The sequence below is a fragment of the Phyllostomus hastatus genome, unplaced genomic scaffold (genome assembly GCF_019186645.2).
Source record: "Phyllostomus hastatus isolate PE091 unplaced genomic scaffold, TTU_PhHast_1.1 phas_contig_58, whole genome shotgun sequence".
Classification (NCBI taxonomy): domain Eukaryota; kingdom Metazoa; phylum Chordata; class Mammalia; order Chiroptera; family Phyllostomidae; genus Phyllostomus; species Phyllostomus hastatus.
In genome coordinates this window covers 35,970,819-35,986,332 of record NW_025333916.1, presented here as the reverse complement: position 1 = coordinate 35,986,332, position 15,514 = coordinate 35,970,819, and the positions used below count along the sequence as shown (strand labels likewise).

At 42.3% G+C, this 15,514-nt stretch overlaps 1 protein-coding gene across 2 annotated transcripts in view; it reads right to left on the bottom strand.

Moving 5' to 3' along the window:
- Positions 1-1,206: 1,206 nt before the first annotated feature.
- Positions 1,207-15,514, bottom strand: part of ICE1 (interactor of little elongation complex ELL subunit 1) — a 54,024-nt gene continuing 39,716 nt past the window's right edge. Inside the window, exons 16-19 of one of the 2 annotated variants that reach the window (XM_045848417.1) lie at positions 12,738-12,928; positions 10,843-10,949; positions 7,535-7,633; positions 1,207-6,340 (exon numbers count right to left, since the gene is read on the bottom strand). In XM_045848417.1, the coding sequence (XP_045704373.1) occupies positions 6,159-6,340; positions 7,535-7,633; positions 10,843-10,949; positions 12,738-12,928 (579 nt within the window). In that variant the 3' untranslated portion in view covers positions 1,207-6,158. Of the gene's footprint in view, positions 6,341-7,534; positions 7,634-10,842; positions 10,950-12,737; positions 12,929-15,175; positions 15,262-15,514 lie in introns of those variants that run through there. The other variant, XM_045848418.1, reaches the window with a different exon arrangement.

The window sequence follows — 15,514 nt, the reverse complement described above, 5'->3', positions numbered from 1 at the left end:
TTCCCTACTGTATGTGGAAGGTGCCCTGGGAGAGGGAACTCTGGTTTTGGTCTCGCCTTTTGGCAATTGTTTTGCCAACTTCCAGCCCCCTTGCACTAACTAGTCCACGCAATCAGGGTGGCCTTAAATAGATATTACAGTATGGAACAAAAACAGTAATGCAGTTACCTGACACACTCAGGGGTGTTCACCATGCAGCCCAGCACAAAAATCATGTTTACTTAAAACCTTTTTTTTTTTCTCATCAGTTTTTGTTTGTGTATTTAATGTGTGGCCCAAGACAACTCTTCTTCCAGGGTGACCCAGTGATGCCAAAAGGTTGGGCACCCCTTTGAGGTCACATAAAAATCACACATTCACCGCCTCTAAATTTCAACCCCTTAAACATTACTAGGTGTTTTTTTTCTTAAGAGCTGTTAAAAACTTTAAATGCGATTATTCTTCAAAACTTAGAGTGGCTACTTCATTTGAGGTTTTGGTGCATCTTTATTAGGGTTGGTTTTAAGAATCCAACCAGTGTTCAGGGAATCATAAAGCAGGCCCGAGTGAGGAGCTGAGGCACGCAAGCCGCCACGGGCTGAAAGCTGTGTAGAGGCCTCAGGCCCCGTGATACGCCACCTGCCGGCCAACCCTTCACTCTAGAACTGTGAGCCCTGCAGCTGGGGACAGCCCTGAGGGGCAGACGTGCACACACACACACACGGCCCCTGACTCCAGGTCAGGCATCCTTCTCCTCCCTCTAGCATCTAGGATCCCAAGGCCAAAGGGTCAGCCCTCCACACTTAACTTCCTGGCACTTTTGGCTTCTGAGGGGAACTCCCTTTGAACAGCTGAGTACGACTCAGCTCTTCATAAAACCTGGAGACTTCCCTTCATCAGGGGACACCTGATGTTCCCACCCTAGGGGACAACTTTCAAAGGGAAACATGGGCATGTAGGACCCAATTCCATACCAGAAGGCGAAGCAGAGAAGGGAGAGGAGCACAGGCCCTCGCATTTTGCCACCCTCGGGGATTAAAAGAGGTGGAGGAGTGGGTGTGGGCCTGCGGTTCCTGCCCCATGCGGAGTAGTTGGGAGCGAGCATCCCCATCCACCCAAGCCACCCTGCACAGGGGAGGGGTGGGGCAGACAGAGGCTACTGCCAGGAGCCTGGCACAGAGCCGGCCCCGGAGAGCAGGGCCTGAGTGACAGGGATGGAGACTGACATTCCAGTGTGTGACCTGTTTTAATTTTTAATTTACTACTCGCATACAACACATGATTAACATGAAAAGATTAGGTAATAAAATACATTGGATTACAATTCAAACTATTAAAATGAATATGTAATAATACAAATTTACATATAAAATCATGACAATCAAGAGGGGCAGTTACTCTTTGAGTGCCAAAGGTGTGCTGGGTTCAGGGTGTGCATTTCGGCACCCTGTTCTCTCGAGTTTTGCCAGTTGTACACTCACGATGTAGGGTGAGATTTCCTCAGAGCAGCAATTAATGACTATTTGTTAAGAAAAAAAATATTCTTCAAGACAACACACCAAAAAAGTAAAAACAGGGACTAGATTCAGTTTGAGACGGTGGGAGGCAGTTACCAAGCCCTCCCCGCTTCCTCCCAAACTGCCACTGAAATGAACCAGGAAGGGGAACAAGGGGACAGCCTCTGTAAGGAGTGGCCGGGAGGGCAGAGCCCAGAGCAGCGGGCGGGTGCCCAGGCAGAACAGGGTGGCAGCAGCTCTCAGGGTCCCCAGCTGCTGGGGGTTCCCTCCACACCACCAGATTCCCGGTCTGGAATTTGGTGGGTCTGGGGTGAGGCCATGTGCCCTTTGAGAAATCCTGGTCTGGGGACCACCCAGGAAGGCCTCCCCGCCCTCACCCCCTTGGGCACAGAGCCCTTGGGGCGGGGTGCTGGGCAGCACCACCTTTCCCAGCAGGGAAATCAGAGGCCCACCTGGCCCCAAGTGTAAACCCTGGCCCAAGGGGACTGGGAGGCAGGGGAAGCCCAAGGTCCAAACATTGTTCACAGAAACCCGAAGTCCGTAAAAGCAAGCAGACATTTTCATTTTCATAAAATTGAGTTGTAGCATCTCTCAGTGATGCCTCACCCACAATTCTTTGTTTACACAGAACACTTTAGCTGAGCTGCACACACACACACACACACACACACAGAGTTTATTAAGACAGAAATGTCATGGTATAAAAGTACGTCTTCCTTAAAATGCTCTCCTCCAGGGGCAGGAAAAAGAACTTCCTGTTTGTTTCACAATGAAAACTGAGAACAATAAATTTTTCTAAGCAGGTTTCAGGCAAACAGACAACTGTTTACGGCTGCCTTACCTTCAAAACTCCCAAACTTCCCCAAATCTCTCACACACTCAACGAACCCTTTCTTGCGTCTGTAGTCTTAGGTTGACTGAACTCACATTTATAAGCTAGATCCACACTATAGATTCTTTATGGTTCTACAGGAAAATGTGCTGGAAATGGTACCTGGAAACAACTGAGTGTGTCGATGTGTGCAGGATGACTTGACTGCTCGAACACACAGCCGGTCCCGATGCTCACGCAGGCTTCCCACCCAGTATCGCTTACCCACTTGCCACTGCTGTTTTTCTGGTGAAAGCGTTTTACTTTAGGATCATTAAAAAATATCCAGGAAAGCGTCTGAACAAATAGGCAAAGTATTTCTTTTTTTGGGGGGGAGGGGGCATATTCTCTCAAATACCATTATTTAACATGTTACCCTTTCGCATTTACTCCTGGAGATACCGGGCCCAGGTGGTGGCACTAACTCCCCTCAACAAACGAAGTACGAACCGAAACAGCTCCCTGACAGCAAGGGTCTCAGGCTGCAGACTGTGTGCACCTAGGTGTGTCCCAGGCAAGGCCCCGTTTTCTGGCAGCTGTAGTTCAAGGGCGAGTCTGCAGTGCCCTCTAATGGCCATGGTGCAGCTCTTCCCACCCCTAAGAACAGATCCTGCTCGCTGTTGCTACACCCTCTCTTAACCAAGTATCGGATGTCACACAAGCCGCCTCAGGGTGGGAAATTACAGCCTGAAGCACCTTCTACGGGCCAACTCTGCACTCATGAAGAAAAGTCGGACGTCCTGGGGAACATGCGTGGGGGAAAGGTTCCAATGTCCAAAAAGATCACTGAGACACGCCCACTGTTCACCCCCAGAGCCATGGCCTCATCCGGAGCAGTTCTGTAGGCTGCTGGGCTGTTCCCACCACAGTGGTCACACCAGAGCTGGCCTGAGAACCTATGTGCTTCCTGGTGCAGACCCCTACGCCAGCCTAACGTGGCACCCAGCTCTAGGTCCAAATGTTTGTTCAGAATTTCTTTTTAAGTGAGAAAACCCCACAATGTTCTGCTTGAATACCTGGAATTTAATTTATGAACAACTTAAAACTGCTTCACCCTCTGAGAATGACAAACAGCGCCAATGGCAAGTTCAGGCCTACTTACCATCATCAGGTCACAAAACAGAGCAGATGACGACAAATTCCACACACCAAAGGGTCAAAAGAATGGCAACCAGCAGAAAATGTCAGGTGTTACCTATCCTCCACCAAAACCAAATAAAACTGCTGAGGCTAAAAAAAAAGTATTTTGAACAGCTTTGACAAATCCATCCACTAGGCAAATTTTCTAAACACTGCCTGCTGACCCGCTCTTCTCTTCCTGACTTCCTGTTCACTTTGCACACCTCTAGGCCAAATGTGATGGGAGATGCTCGCTGAGGTCACCACATCCACAGGATGCAAAACACAGTCATCACCTGGCAGGTTTACCTCACCTGACTTGGCAGCTTCAAGCATAGCTAATGCCCACCTTCTTGCCTCTGGCAAGGGAAGAGTCGCCAAGGTACTACTACTACACCACCACCTCCTGCCCTAATGCTGTTTCCTCCTCTGCCCTCTGGGATGTTACTGTACTTTTCTTCCTAGGCGTGCGCGCGCGCGCTCGCACACACACACACACACACTCACACACACTCTCTCTCTCTCTCACACACACACACACAGCTTTAAATAGCCCCCATACATTATCAGCTTCCTAACTTCTGCCCTATCTGGTCTGTACTCCAAACTGGCCTGTAAAGGCTGCCTGTTGCCTCCACTTGGCTGTCTTACAATGTCCAGGTCCCAAATCAGCACCTAGGATTTTTGTTTTCTACCACCCACCTGTGCACCTGTACCCAACCCACGGAACCCAACTCAGTAACCTTGACTTTTGATTCTTACCTGCCCCTCATCCAAATTCAGGAACTTAGCATTGATTCTACCTCCAAGAGATATGTGAAATTCATCTAACACCATAATCTCTCCCCTACCTCCTGACAGGTCCCTCTGCTTCGCCCCTTGCCCTTCTCACACCCCTTTGCCACAGAGCAGCTCCAGTGAACTGTAATCTCACAGGACACCTCTGCTCAGTCTGTGAACAAGCCCAGGGCTGCCCCAGTCCCAGGGACTGGCATAATCTGTACCATCCGACAAACGACACTTGAACGGTGTGTTCTGGCTGTATCAGTCAGCCACCTTCTCGCACAAGAAAGGCTCTTTCCTTCCAAAAGCCTCACTTACCTGTCTGGGAGGGACACGTGTCCGCTACTCTCAAAGCTGGCTCCCTTTTCTCAGCTCCTAGCTCAAGTGTTGTCTCCTCAGAGGGACCCTCCTTGATCAACACCTAGAAAGAGCAATGTCTACTACCCTGCTATCCTACTGCAAACCCCCACGTTTTCTCACCAAACTCACCAAAATTTTCAACCGTTGATTTACTGGGGTAATTGCTTAGGGTTTTCCTCTACTAACAGATCACAGGTCTTCAGGGACTTGTTGCTTGCGGTCTGCTCACCAGCTCCTCTGGTGAGGCACCGGTGCAGAGCGCACGCTCAAGGAATCCTGGATGAACGCACCAACCAAAAACTTCCGAGGGGTTACACAGAATTGTTCATACATCTCAGTTTTTTTGCTATAATTAATTTAAAAACACAAAGGAGTAAAATATTTGTCAAATATAATTTGAAAAGGGCAGCAACTGTAATTCAACAAACATATCCAATCGTAAGTGCCGATGAACACTTAATTATCTGGCGTCTGATACGACCCAGAGCATCTCGGAGATACTCAGAAGGGTGAAACACTGGCAAAGCAGCACGTGCCTGCCCTGAAGTGGAGTCTCCTTTGGAATGGCTGTCTTCTTCTATCTGCAGCAAAAGTGGGAGTAACACCAAGCATCATCTTTACTGATCAGAACAATAATGTACATGGCTTCCTTTTATTTTTTATTATAAAAAAACACATACAAGAGATTTAGGAAATGATGAATATAAGACAAATCAGGACCACGGAGAGCTGTTGAACCCATTCCCTCTGTACAAATACTAAAATTCCGAAAGCGGAACATCATCGAATGTGACACACATCATCACGTGGCACTGTCCGCAGGCTGGCGGCCGGGACCCTGCGCGCCCGTCTCCGAGTCTGCACGTGCACGCCATGGAGGCAGGGCCTGCAGAGCCTTCTGCTCCTCACTCTCCTTTTCCTGACAGAGAGTTAACTAGTTTAAAGAACTTTCGTTAAGGAACTCCTGTGAAGAAAATGCATTACGGTGAGTTTCTAGAGGCTCCCCCGTGTTTACTCGGATCAGCTGCACACTACACCTTGAGAAAAACTTCTGTAGCCCACTTCCAGCTGAGATCGCGGAAGAGTCTTCTAGTTCTTTTTTAGCCAATATAGTTTTTCCTAGTCAGTCATTTAAGCACAAAGGCCAGAATAAACTCAGGAACCAAATCAATGCTTTCATATTAAATTCATTATAAAATGCCACTCAATTTCAAAAAGCGACTGAAAGGACACTTTCTGCAGCAAAAAGGGCTAAATTCAAGTTTTTGTTGTTTGACCAAGACACAACACAATCCCTACGTCATGTAATCACAACAGCCTTACGTGATTTGAGCATGTGGTTTGGGGGAACACAGCTGTGCAGCTGCACATTTTCCCCGCCTCCTGGCCACACAGTGAGGAGAGCCTCTTGGCATTTTCTCTTTTGCATCTTTCCTGTGAAACCTTCGTTTACATTTGGAAAGCTCATTAATCTGTTTATACTCAAGACATGTGAAGGCACTTCTCTAGGTGCAGTGGCGGGCGGCGGTTTAGCCGAGCTCCCCTGCACACAATGCACTGACTTCCTCCAGGGAGCTGACCACTGCAGAGGGGACGCTGTGCGAGGTCTCTCTGCGCCAAGCTTCCAGGATCTTGGATATCTCTGCTGGATTGCTGGGGCTCAAGTCGCAAAGGGCGTACACGGCTGCCAGCTGTATACCCCACGGTATATCTGAAAAGAAGTTTCACATCCATCATCACAGAAAAACAGGTTATTCAAAAATTTAATGGTGTAATCTACTGAATACTATTCAAAAACAGAATGCTTTCTGCCAGCAATGAAAACTAAATATAAAAGACTAGATCCCTAATGAAAAAATTAAGACCTGTCTACAAGGAGGGGAAAAACAAAAGGAACAAACGCAGAACAGCTCTGTGCAGGCTCCCAGGGCTGGCCTGGGTGCCGAGAGCGGCCTGCGTGCTCCTGTCGGGCCCAGCACTGGCCACACAGGGCTTGCCCCCTCACCACCAACACGGGCTACGCTTTCCAAAGCAGTTCTGGAAGCACCAAACTCCAATGTTTATCTTTTAAGGAAATGTGAATCTCAAAGCATTCATCAAATAAATGACTCCATTTAATATCCACTGGAAGAATTTATATAGGGACTTTGGAAATGAAAAACATGATGAAATGAGAACAAATGAAAAACTATCCTTGTACCACGCTTTCCTATACCGGGTTATAGTGTATGATTATAAATTATACCACATAACTACAAATTATAGCTAGGTTATAGATTATGGCATATTAATTAGAGTTCTCATTTAACATAAGTTTATTTAGGAGTTATTTAACTGCAATTTAATTTAGTTAAATTTTAGCTAGTCTGTTGCACTGAAAGACTTTAGGTGAAAAATTCAGGAGTTATTTCATTAAAATTTATTATTAACTATATTATTTTAGAGTTCTATCATTGATGGGACTGATGCCCAACAGGGCAAACTACTACTATTTAAAATAAACAAAAAATCACAAAACCCACACATTCACATGTTAATGCTGAAAATGGAGGTAGTACTGCGGCTTTAAAATTACTTCCCCCTAATCTACAAAGCAATTAGAGAAACAGAGTGGGGCTCACACACAGACCTAAAAAAAAAGTCTAAAGATAAAAGAAACAGTGATTAAAAAAAAAAAACAACTCTAATAATTTCAATAAGCAGGAAGGTGTGGCACTGGGTAAAGAGCTGGGACTCTGACTGAAATGTCCGTGCTGAGAGTGCAGCCAGATTGCAGCTTTTAAAACCGCCCTGACCTCCTCAGCTATCCTGCAGCGAGACAGGCAGAGCACGGCACGCAGGCCTAGTGAGGACACAGTAAGGTCTAGTGCGAGGCATGCAAGTGATTCATGAACAGAAGTGTTACCTTCGTCCTGGGCATGCTGTATGAACATACCAATAACTGAACTAATGTTTTTCACAGCAGATGGGAACCCTTCCTTCAAACCCAGTTGACCTAAACGACCTAGGAGAAAAGAAAAATAAAACCAAATATAAATAATCTTTGGCTAAATGTAGATTAACCTTTCTTAAGAATTTGAAATTTGTTCTTTCATAAAATATTATGTACATTAGGTTTAATGACCTTGAACTGAAGTTAAAATGGGTACCCCTATTCTTAAGTGAAAACAGGTTAAATAGTTAACGGGTCAGAACTCAATAAAGTACCATTTGTCTTACAGGAGTGATCAAAAGGAATAGTCATCTCTTTTATTCACACATACACATGGTAGGTGATGCTTTACTTTCTCGGTGAAGTTAAAATAAATGAAGGGAATTTAGAAGAATGAGTGGTTTCAGCCAGATAGAACTTAGATAGGAGGAAGATACATTTCCTTTATTTTATGAATAGTCAGTGTGTGACTTGCTGATACTATTAAATTATGCTCTACCAACTAAATTATTCACTAAATTCTTTTGTTAATGCTGGCTTCAGAAACTCCAAGACAAGAAGGTTCTCTAGAACTTTTCTCCTTAGAATCAGTTCAAACTCCAAGTTGACTAGGTACATGCGGCAGGGTACACGTACATCCAACCCTAACACCACTTCTCAGGACTCCACCAGGTCTGAAGAGTTTGCCTCACCTGTATGTGCCCTTCCTCTCAGCCATTTCCCCCACACTATGCTCTCAGCACCTATCAACTGCTTTGTCTGGGTCAGCCTTCAGTGCCGCCAGACAACCAGGGCAAGCAAAGCTTAGCCACAGCTAGAACCACCCAGCTGTCCCTCCAGCCCTCTCCACACCTGCTTTTTCTCAGGCACACGAGCTCAGCCTGCTCTGGTCCACCTGCAGGCCTACGCAGGATTCTCTAGTCCTGACTGCTCTGATTTTCGGGACTACGCTTCCTATCTATCCATCCCTTGAACCACATTTCTGTATTTACACACTACCAATAATTCTCATATAGAAGTGTATTAAATATATGCAACTCTTAATTATGTAATTACATAAGTATTACTCTGAATAGTACATATTATTAAATTTTACAAATTATTTTCTCAAAAGCCAGAATTTAATGATTTAAAGAATAAACTAGCCTGAGTTTGACTAAAACTACAAGTCAGGTTTTCTCCCAACAATTATACATTCTAATTTTTCGATAAACAACTGACACATTCTTCTTAATTCTCATATAGGTTACTTTTAAGATATATAATTAAAAGTACTTATATAATCTTGTATAGTTATGTGGGGAGCCAGAGAATCTGTATTCTAAAAAAGCTCCTCAGGCAATCTGGGCGATCAGCTGAACCTGATAAGCACAGATTCACACCAGCCGCCTGAAGGCGAGAACCACACGCAGGGCTGCCCCTTGGCCAGAGCTGACCGGAGAGAAGCTGCTTCCATGCAGTAGAACAGCCAACCGCCAGAAACTTGAGCTTCCACTCTCACGTCCTCTCTTGTTACAATCAACAAATACATAAACACACACCACTGCCAGAGTAGCCGGAAAATCTGTATCATACTCTGTAAGTGTGACTTCAAAAAGTGTTCTTTTGAAAATCCTATAGATACTTCACCTAGGTCAACATGTATTATAGACTTAACATCTCTCCTAATTTCTTAAATTCTCAAAAAGGTTTTGTAATTTAAAATGAATTAGTTCAAAGTGAGAACATTCTTGAGTCCACAAGAGGGGGCGCTACTGACACCAGAATTCCCAGACGTGCAGATGCCCCGACTGCTGAAAATGCCATCAGTGGCTCTTCCGTGTCCCACTGCTTCCTACTCGGCACTGAAATCGTTCTTCAGGGTCTCTTAAACTGAGGAATTCAGCAAAATGTGTTTTGAGATATTAACTCACCGAGTAGTTTATTCATTTCAACTTTTGTGCCTTTATCTCCTAATTCCAAACAAGTCTTTAGCAAGCCTTCACTTCTCACACCGTCTTGTTTAATAACTTACACGTGAAAATTGGATGTCTACCTAGGTTGTTTTAAATCATTTTGTATTTACTTAGCACTGTGTTCCCATGTCTGCGTGTAAAATATGCACAGAGTAGAAATGTACATTTGCTGGAACAGTGACAAAACTAACCAGAGATAGTATGTTTCCTACTGTGACCTATTTACAGACTTACATAAATATTCTCAAACTTTACTTCAAATGGTATTATCTTGAAGTTTGAATTAAATAAACTCCAAAGAAACCTAAGACTCATGGTAACTGTGGTCAGGTACCTAGGGGCCTTACGTAAGTCAGATGAACCTTGTGGTGTGTGCTCAGGGGCAGTGAGCACGTGCTGCAGACAGAGAGGTCCGCGGAAGTACAGGGCCTGCTAATAACGAACAGAGCTCATCTCTGGTCATTGTGCAGAGTCTAGAGAGCAGATTGTCAGAGATGAAGGAAAAAGGGGAAAAATAGGTAAAACTTTAAAGATCTGTGGTTTTAGGGAGAAGAAGACCCAAATGCTCACTGAGGTCCTTCTTGATTAGATCTGTGATGAAAGTGTGTGTCCCATTTAAACAGTGGTTTAATTTCTGTATATTCAGCCTAGAGGAGAACAAAGCTGGATCCCAGCTATGGAAGTACACAAGGTGATCCTTACAGGGCAAGTACGAAAAACATATGGTATGAAAACAGTAAGAGACAGCCTTATTTTAGAAACCAAATGAGAATACAGTACAATTTATAGCAATTTATTTATTCTGGTGTGTATATTCAAGTGTGTACATGTGTTTATATTAATATTAGTACTTGAGAAGCAAGAGTTCCATTATAAATAAAACATACTAATATTAAAAACTTTTATCTCTGACAAAGATGGATAAAAACAATTATTTATAAAGAAAGACGCCCTGGCTGGCATAGCTCAGTGGATTGAGTGCAGGCTGTGAACCAAAGTGTCGCAGGTTCGATTCCCAGTCAGGGCACATGCCTGGGTTGCAGGCCACGGCCCCCAGCAACCTCACATTGATGTTTCTCTCTCTCTCTCTCTCTCTTTCTCCCTCCCTTCCCTCTCTAAAAATAAATAAATAAAATCTTAAAAAAAAAAGGAAAAAAGAAAGACCATGAGTAAGGAGAATGGATTAAATGCAAAAGTATCTACTCTAATGATTGCAAAATCAATCATTATGGTGACGTTTCAGCTAACATACACAATCATATACTTGTTCTCTCACCAAGAATATCATCAAAAACACAAAAAAAATCGAATCAGAGAGAAACTCACCAATCAGCCTTAGTATCGAGGCTATGATGACATCAGGAATATACGCAATGTTCGCATGTCCTTTTCTGTGTTTTATCCACTTATCCATCACAGGCCACAGCTCCTTACTGTAAAGTAACAACAATACACATGTGTATATGAAAGTATGAATGCTCATCATCACCAAGTATTAAGAACTTATCTTAAAAATGGTCTGTAAGAGACAGTCAATTAGTGAACAAGAGAAACTTTTGAAGGTGTCACTTTTTAAATTAAGATGAGAACAGACACTGGAAGTTCACAAACTCTGCAAATATTTGGGATATTTGTGCCCATGCTGACTTAAAAGAGGCTACAAACACCCATGATTGCATCTTTGTTCTGTTTTAACCTTTTTTTTTTTTTTTACAAGACTTTGCACAGAGAGGCTGAACAATGCCCCCAAGTCACAGAACTGGAAGAGAGGAATCTTGACTTTCACTTTGGCCTTGCAGACAGTAATGCAGCTCCTGTGTTCTAATAGCCAACAGCTTCCGTGGGAGGAGCAGGGATAAACAGGCTGTTTTGTAAAAAGAACTAAACCATCAGAAATAATAATTTTAAAAAACCCACTTTCAATGAATTAAAGAAACTTTCTAATCTCAAAAATCAGTGCCAATTCCCTTCTACTTTCTCTTTCAAAAATGTGTTTACTTCTTGGACAGTATTTATATTAGAAAAGGTAAATGCAGACAAACAAAAGAAAAATGTAAACCAAAAGCATCCCAACTAACAACACATGCTCAGGTAATTATCACTATTCTAATTTTGGGCTCCGTTTCCATGCACTTCTACGTGTGTGTGTGTGTATGTAAAAAACGTGGTGGAAGTAACCACAATGTTCAGGAATCAGGGTCTGGAGTCACTCCCACAGATGTCCTGATATTCGACACTCTGTCCTCACCACCTGTGGCAGGACCTTCAACAAAACACCTCCGAATGGCACCATCCCTGGTGGTCTCCATCCAGTCACTGGGGATAGAGGGGCCCAGGTAGGCATTCACACATCATTCCACAGAAGGATGGATAGTCTGTTCACTTTCTTAGCTACTTCCATGTCAATACATAAAAATCCATTTATAGTTCTTCTAATATGGCTGTATTTCGTTATATAATTCAACTCCCCATTGCTGACATTTAGATGTCTAATCATTCCCTAGTGTTAAAGAGGAAAAAAAGGAACCAATTTCTATACAATCAATTCCTCCAGCAGGTATCTTCAAGGATATGGACTATCAATCCTTGGTGAATCCCTTTCAATGTCATCATAATTGCCTTCAAACCAGACTTCCTCAGTCAGAATTCCAAGAAAATTAAGAACCACAGAACAGAAATTTGACTATCTTCTTCGTTTTTCTGAAGATGGCACATAGCCAGTGTCAGAATTCTAGATGTACAGAGAGAAGTTAATTCATCACTTATTTCTCTCCTGAAACCCCCAATGAGAAGAGCTGTTAAGCTGGAATTTTGAACACTTCTGTTCATGTGGGGTTTTCCAGAGTATCTGTATGCTAAGACAATGGTCATCATGTTCCATGTCACATGTTTACTGGCGCTGCCCCGTACGCTGCGGTATGCCAGTGAACCAAAGGGCCTCCCTCATGAGTCATTTCTCCTTCGGGGAGGCAGGAGCAATGGACTGTAATGAACAGCAGTAACAAGTACCACAGAAAAATAAAACAAGGAGATGTAATAGTGAGACACATACTTTAAGGGTAGTTTTATTATCTCTTACCCAGATCACAATGCCATTTAGAAATGTTTCCGCTGCCTTAAACAGCAAAAATTATTCAAACCACAAGTCAGCAATCATTCCATACACTGCCCCACAATTCAAATAACCCAACTGTACTGTAAGTTTAAAAATATCTCCGTACCTTATAATGTTATCATGTGTCCAAACCCATTTCTGATGGCAGCAGAGCAGATCGATGGCAAATATGTACTCCCAAGTGTTGTCACTTAGGTCTTCACCAAATCTTTCACTGGATTGAAATTCTGTTTTTGGACATAACTGTATGGTCAAAAGCAACTTAGAAACCATGAAGCCAACATCTGCAGGAGAATTCTAGCAACAAAAAAACAATTTAAAAATAAACAAAATTTATTAAGAGTTTCATTCAAGTGTAACACATTTTATGTAACCTCAGAGTAAAACAGATATCAGACAATCATTTAATTTTAAAGGGCACCTTCTGCAAGTTGTGTTTTGAAGAAGGAATTATGTTCATCTTACTTATGGCACGTGTCCTAAAGCAATGCTGGAATGGCGGCTGACAGGCCAGACAGAAAGCTCCAAGCATGAAGCGGAAACCCATCATGTAGAAAAGAGACTAGCTGCAATCCAGACTGGAATGCAGACTTTCAGGAACTCTCATCAGAGATTTAAAGTTATAAAGTTATAATAACAACTTTAAACTTTAGAGAACACTACACATTCTGTCATTTTGCTGACTCTAAATAGTCTCTTTATCCAGAAAGTCACAAAACTGAATGACAGTACTAGACACTTGTTACCTGTATTCTTTCCCACCTGTGCATGTTTTTAATATTTATCCAAGTTTTCCATGTACTGGTCTGAATGCTCCTTTTAATTGCTGAGTAGTAATCCATTATACAGATATACCACAGCTGATCCATTCACCCACCGATAGACATCCAGGTCATTTCTGGCTTTAGGCTACAGTTCATACTATGAGCATTCATGCACAAGTCTTTGTGTAGACATAAATTTGACTTCTCCTGGGTAATACCAGCAATAGAATTATAATTGTTTTCTTTCTTGTGTTGTTAGGTTTTTAATTTAAAATGAATAGGGACCTTTCAATCTTTTCTTATTTCTGAAAGAATGGGATTACTGGTTCTTTAAAGATGAGATAAAGCCCTGGCTGGTGTGGCTTTGTGGAAGGGATCACCAGCCTGCGAACTGAAGGGTGGCAGGGTTGGCTCCCTGTCAGGGCACATGCGTGGGTTGCTGGCCAGGCCCCCCCCGTCGGGGATGTGCAAGAGACAACAAACTGATGTTTCTTACCCTCTCTCTGAAAATAAATAAAATCTTAAAAAAAGTAAAGATGAGATTAAATTCAGGTGGAACCTACATATTTTCAGTGTAGTGCTTTTTAAAAAAAATCCTCTGGTGAGGATTTTTGAAATTGATTTTACAGAGACAGGAAGGGGGAGGGAGAGAGGGAGTGGACGAAAAGGAGAGACAGACAGACAGACAGATGCACACTGATGTGGAAAACACCGACTAGCTGTCTGCCACACACGCCCCGACCAGGGCTCTGACCCGAAAACGTCTGGTGTACAGACAGGACGACACTCCGACCAGCCGAGCCACCCAGCCAGGACTGTACAGTCCACTCTTAATCATTTTTCCTGCCTCCGTTATGATCACCAAAATCAACAGGTTTATTTAAATGTTCTACCCCCAAAACCAATTTGGTCAGTTTTATTTTGCTAAGAAATCACTCTAGGTTTCCAAATTGGTTGCTCTGGAGCTGTAGGTGGTAGTGCTCTCACTATCCTTTAAATTTAAATTTCTTCTTCATCAAAAATCCTGAATATTTTTGCTTTTTCCTTTTCCATTAATCTGAACTCTGAGCTACCAGTTTTGTATTTTTAAAGGCAACGTTTTTTCTTCTATGTGTTTTTTTGTTCTCTACTTGAATACTTTTATTACCTCTTAAACTAGACTCATTTTTTCTAGATTCCGTCTCAGCTTTTTAATTTTTAAGATTACCAGCCAACTTTATTTATTTGTTTAATAACACATTTAAACTTTCTTAATGAATATAGGCTTTCCAAAAACCAGACATCTTTGTTATGAAAGGTTTTCTTTTCAGTGACTTTGAAAAAATTGTGATTTCACTTTTCGATTTTCCAGGACTACACATTGAAAATTTCCAAGTTATTTTTATAAAATTTTAAAATTATTTTTGTCTAATTTTATTGATTACCAGAGAATTGTGAGTGTATAATCTTTACTTTGTTAAAAATTAAGGTTTCAGGTGGACAAACTCATGAATGGTTTTTGTAAATGTCTCACAGGCATATGAAAAAATACATATTCCTCATTCAAATTTACCTTTTATGTTACTGAATTCCACTCTGTCTTTACTGATTTTTGTCTATTAGATCTTTTGAATTCTTTAAGAGAATTTGGAAGTACTGCACCATAATAGTATTTTCTCCCCAAGTATTCCTTTTTTTTCATAGCTTTGACTTTATATTTTATTTAATCTGATACAGGGTAAATACATTTATTAAAATTCTACCTTATTCACAAATGTCTCTTATTATCAAATCATCACACCTGGCTTCATCCTGAACAGGCCAAAGGAGAAGGCTCCTTTGCACAAGTGGAGGACGACACAGGGGCCAAGTGGTCCTGCAGGCAGCCTGGGGAGAGTAGCCTTTTTCTTAATACGTAGTAACATCAGAAACTACTAACACAACAATCCAGATACTATATTAGCACATCAATTACTAAAGAAAACAAAGTAATAAAAGTAAACATGTGAATAAAATACTTGTAAGCAAATACAAATTCTATCAACTACAAAGAAAAATAAAGAATATTAGATTCAGAATAATCTCAACAACAAAAAAGTTGAGATACCAATTTTTTCACCTTTCTCAGCACCTACTGTAA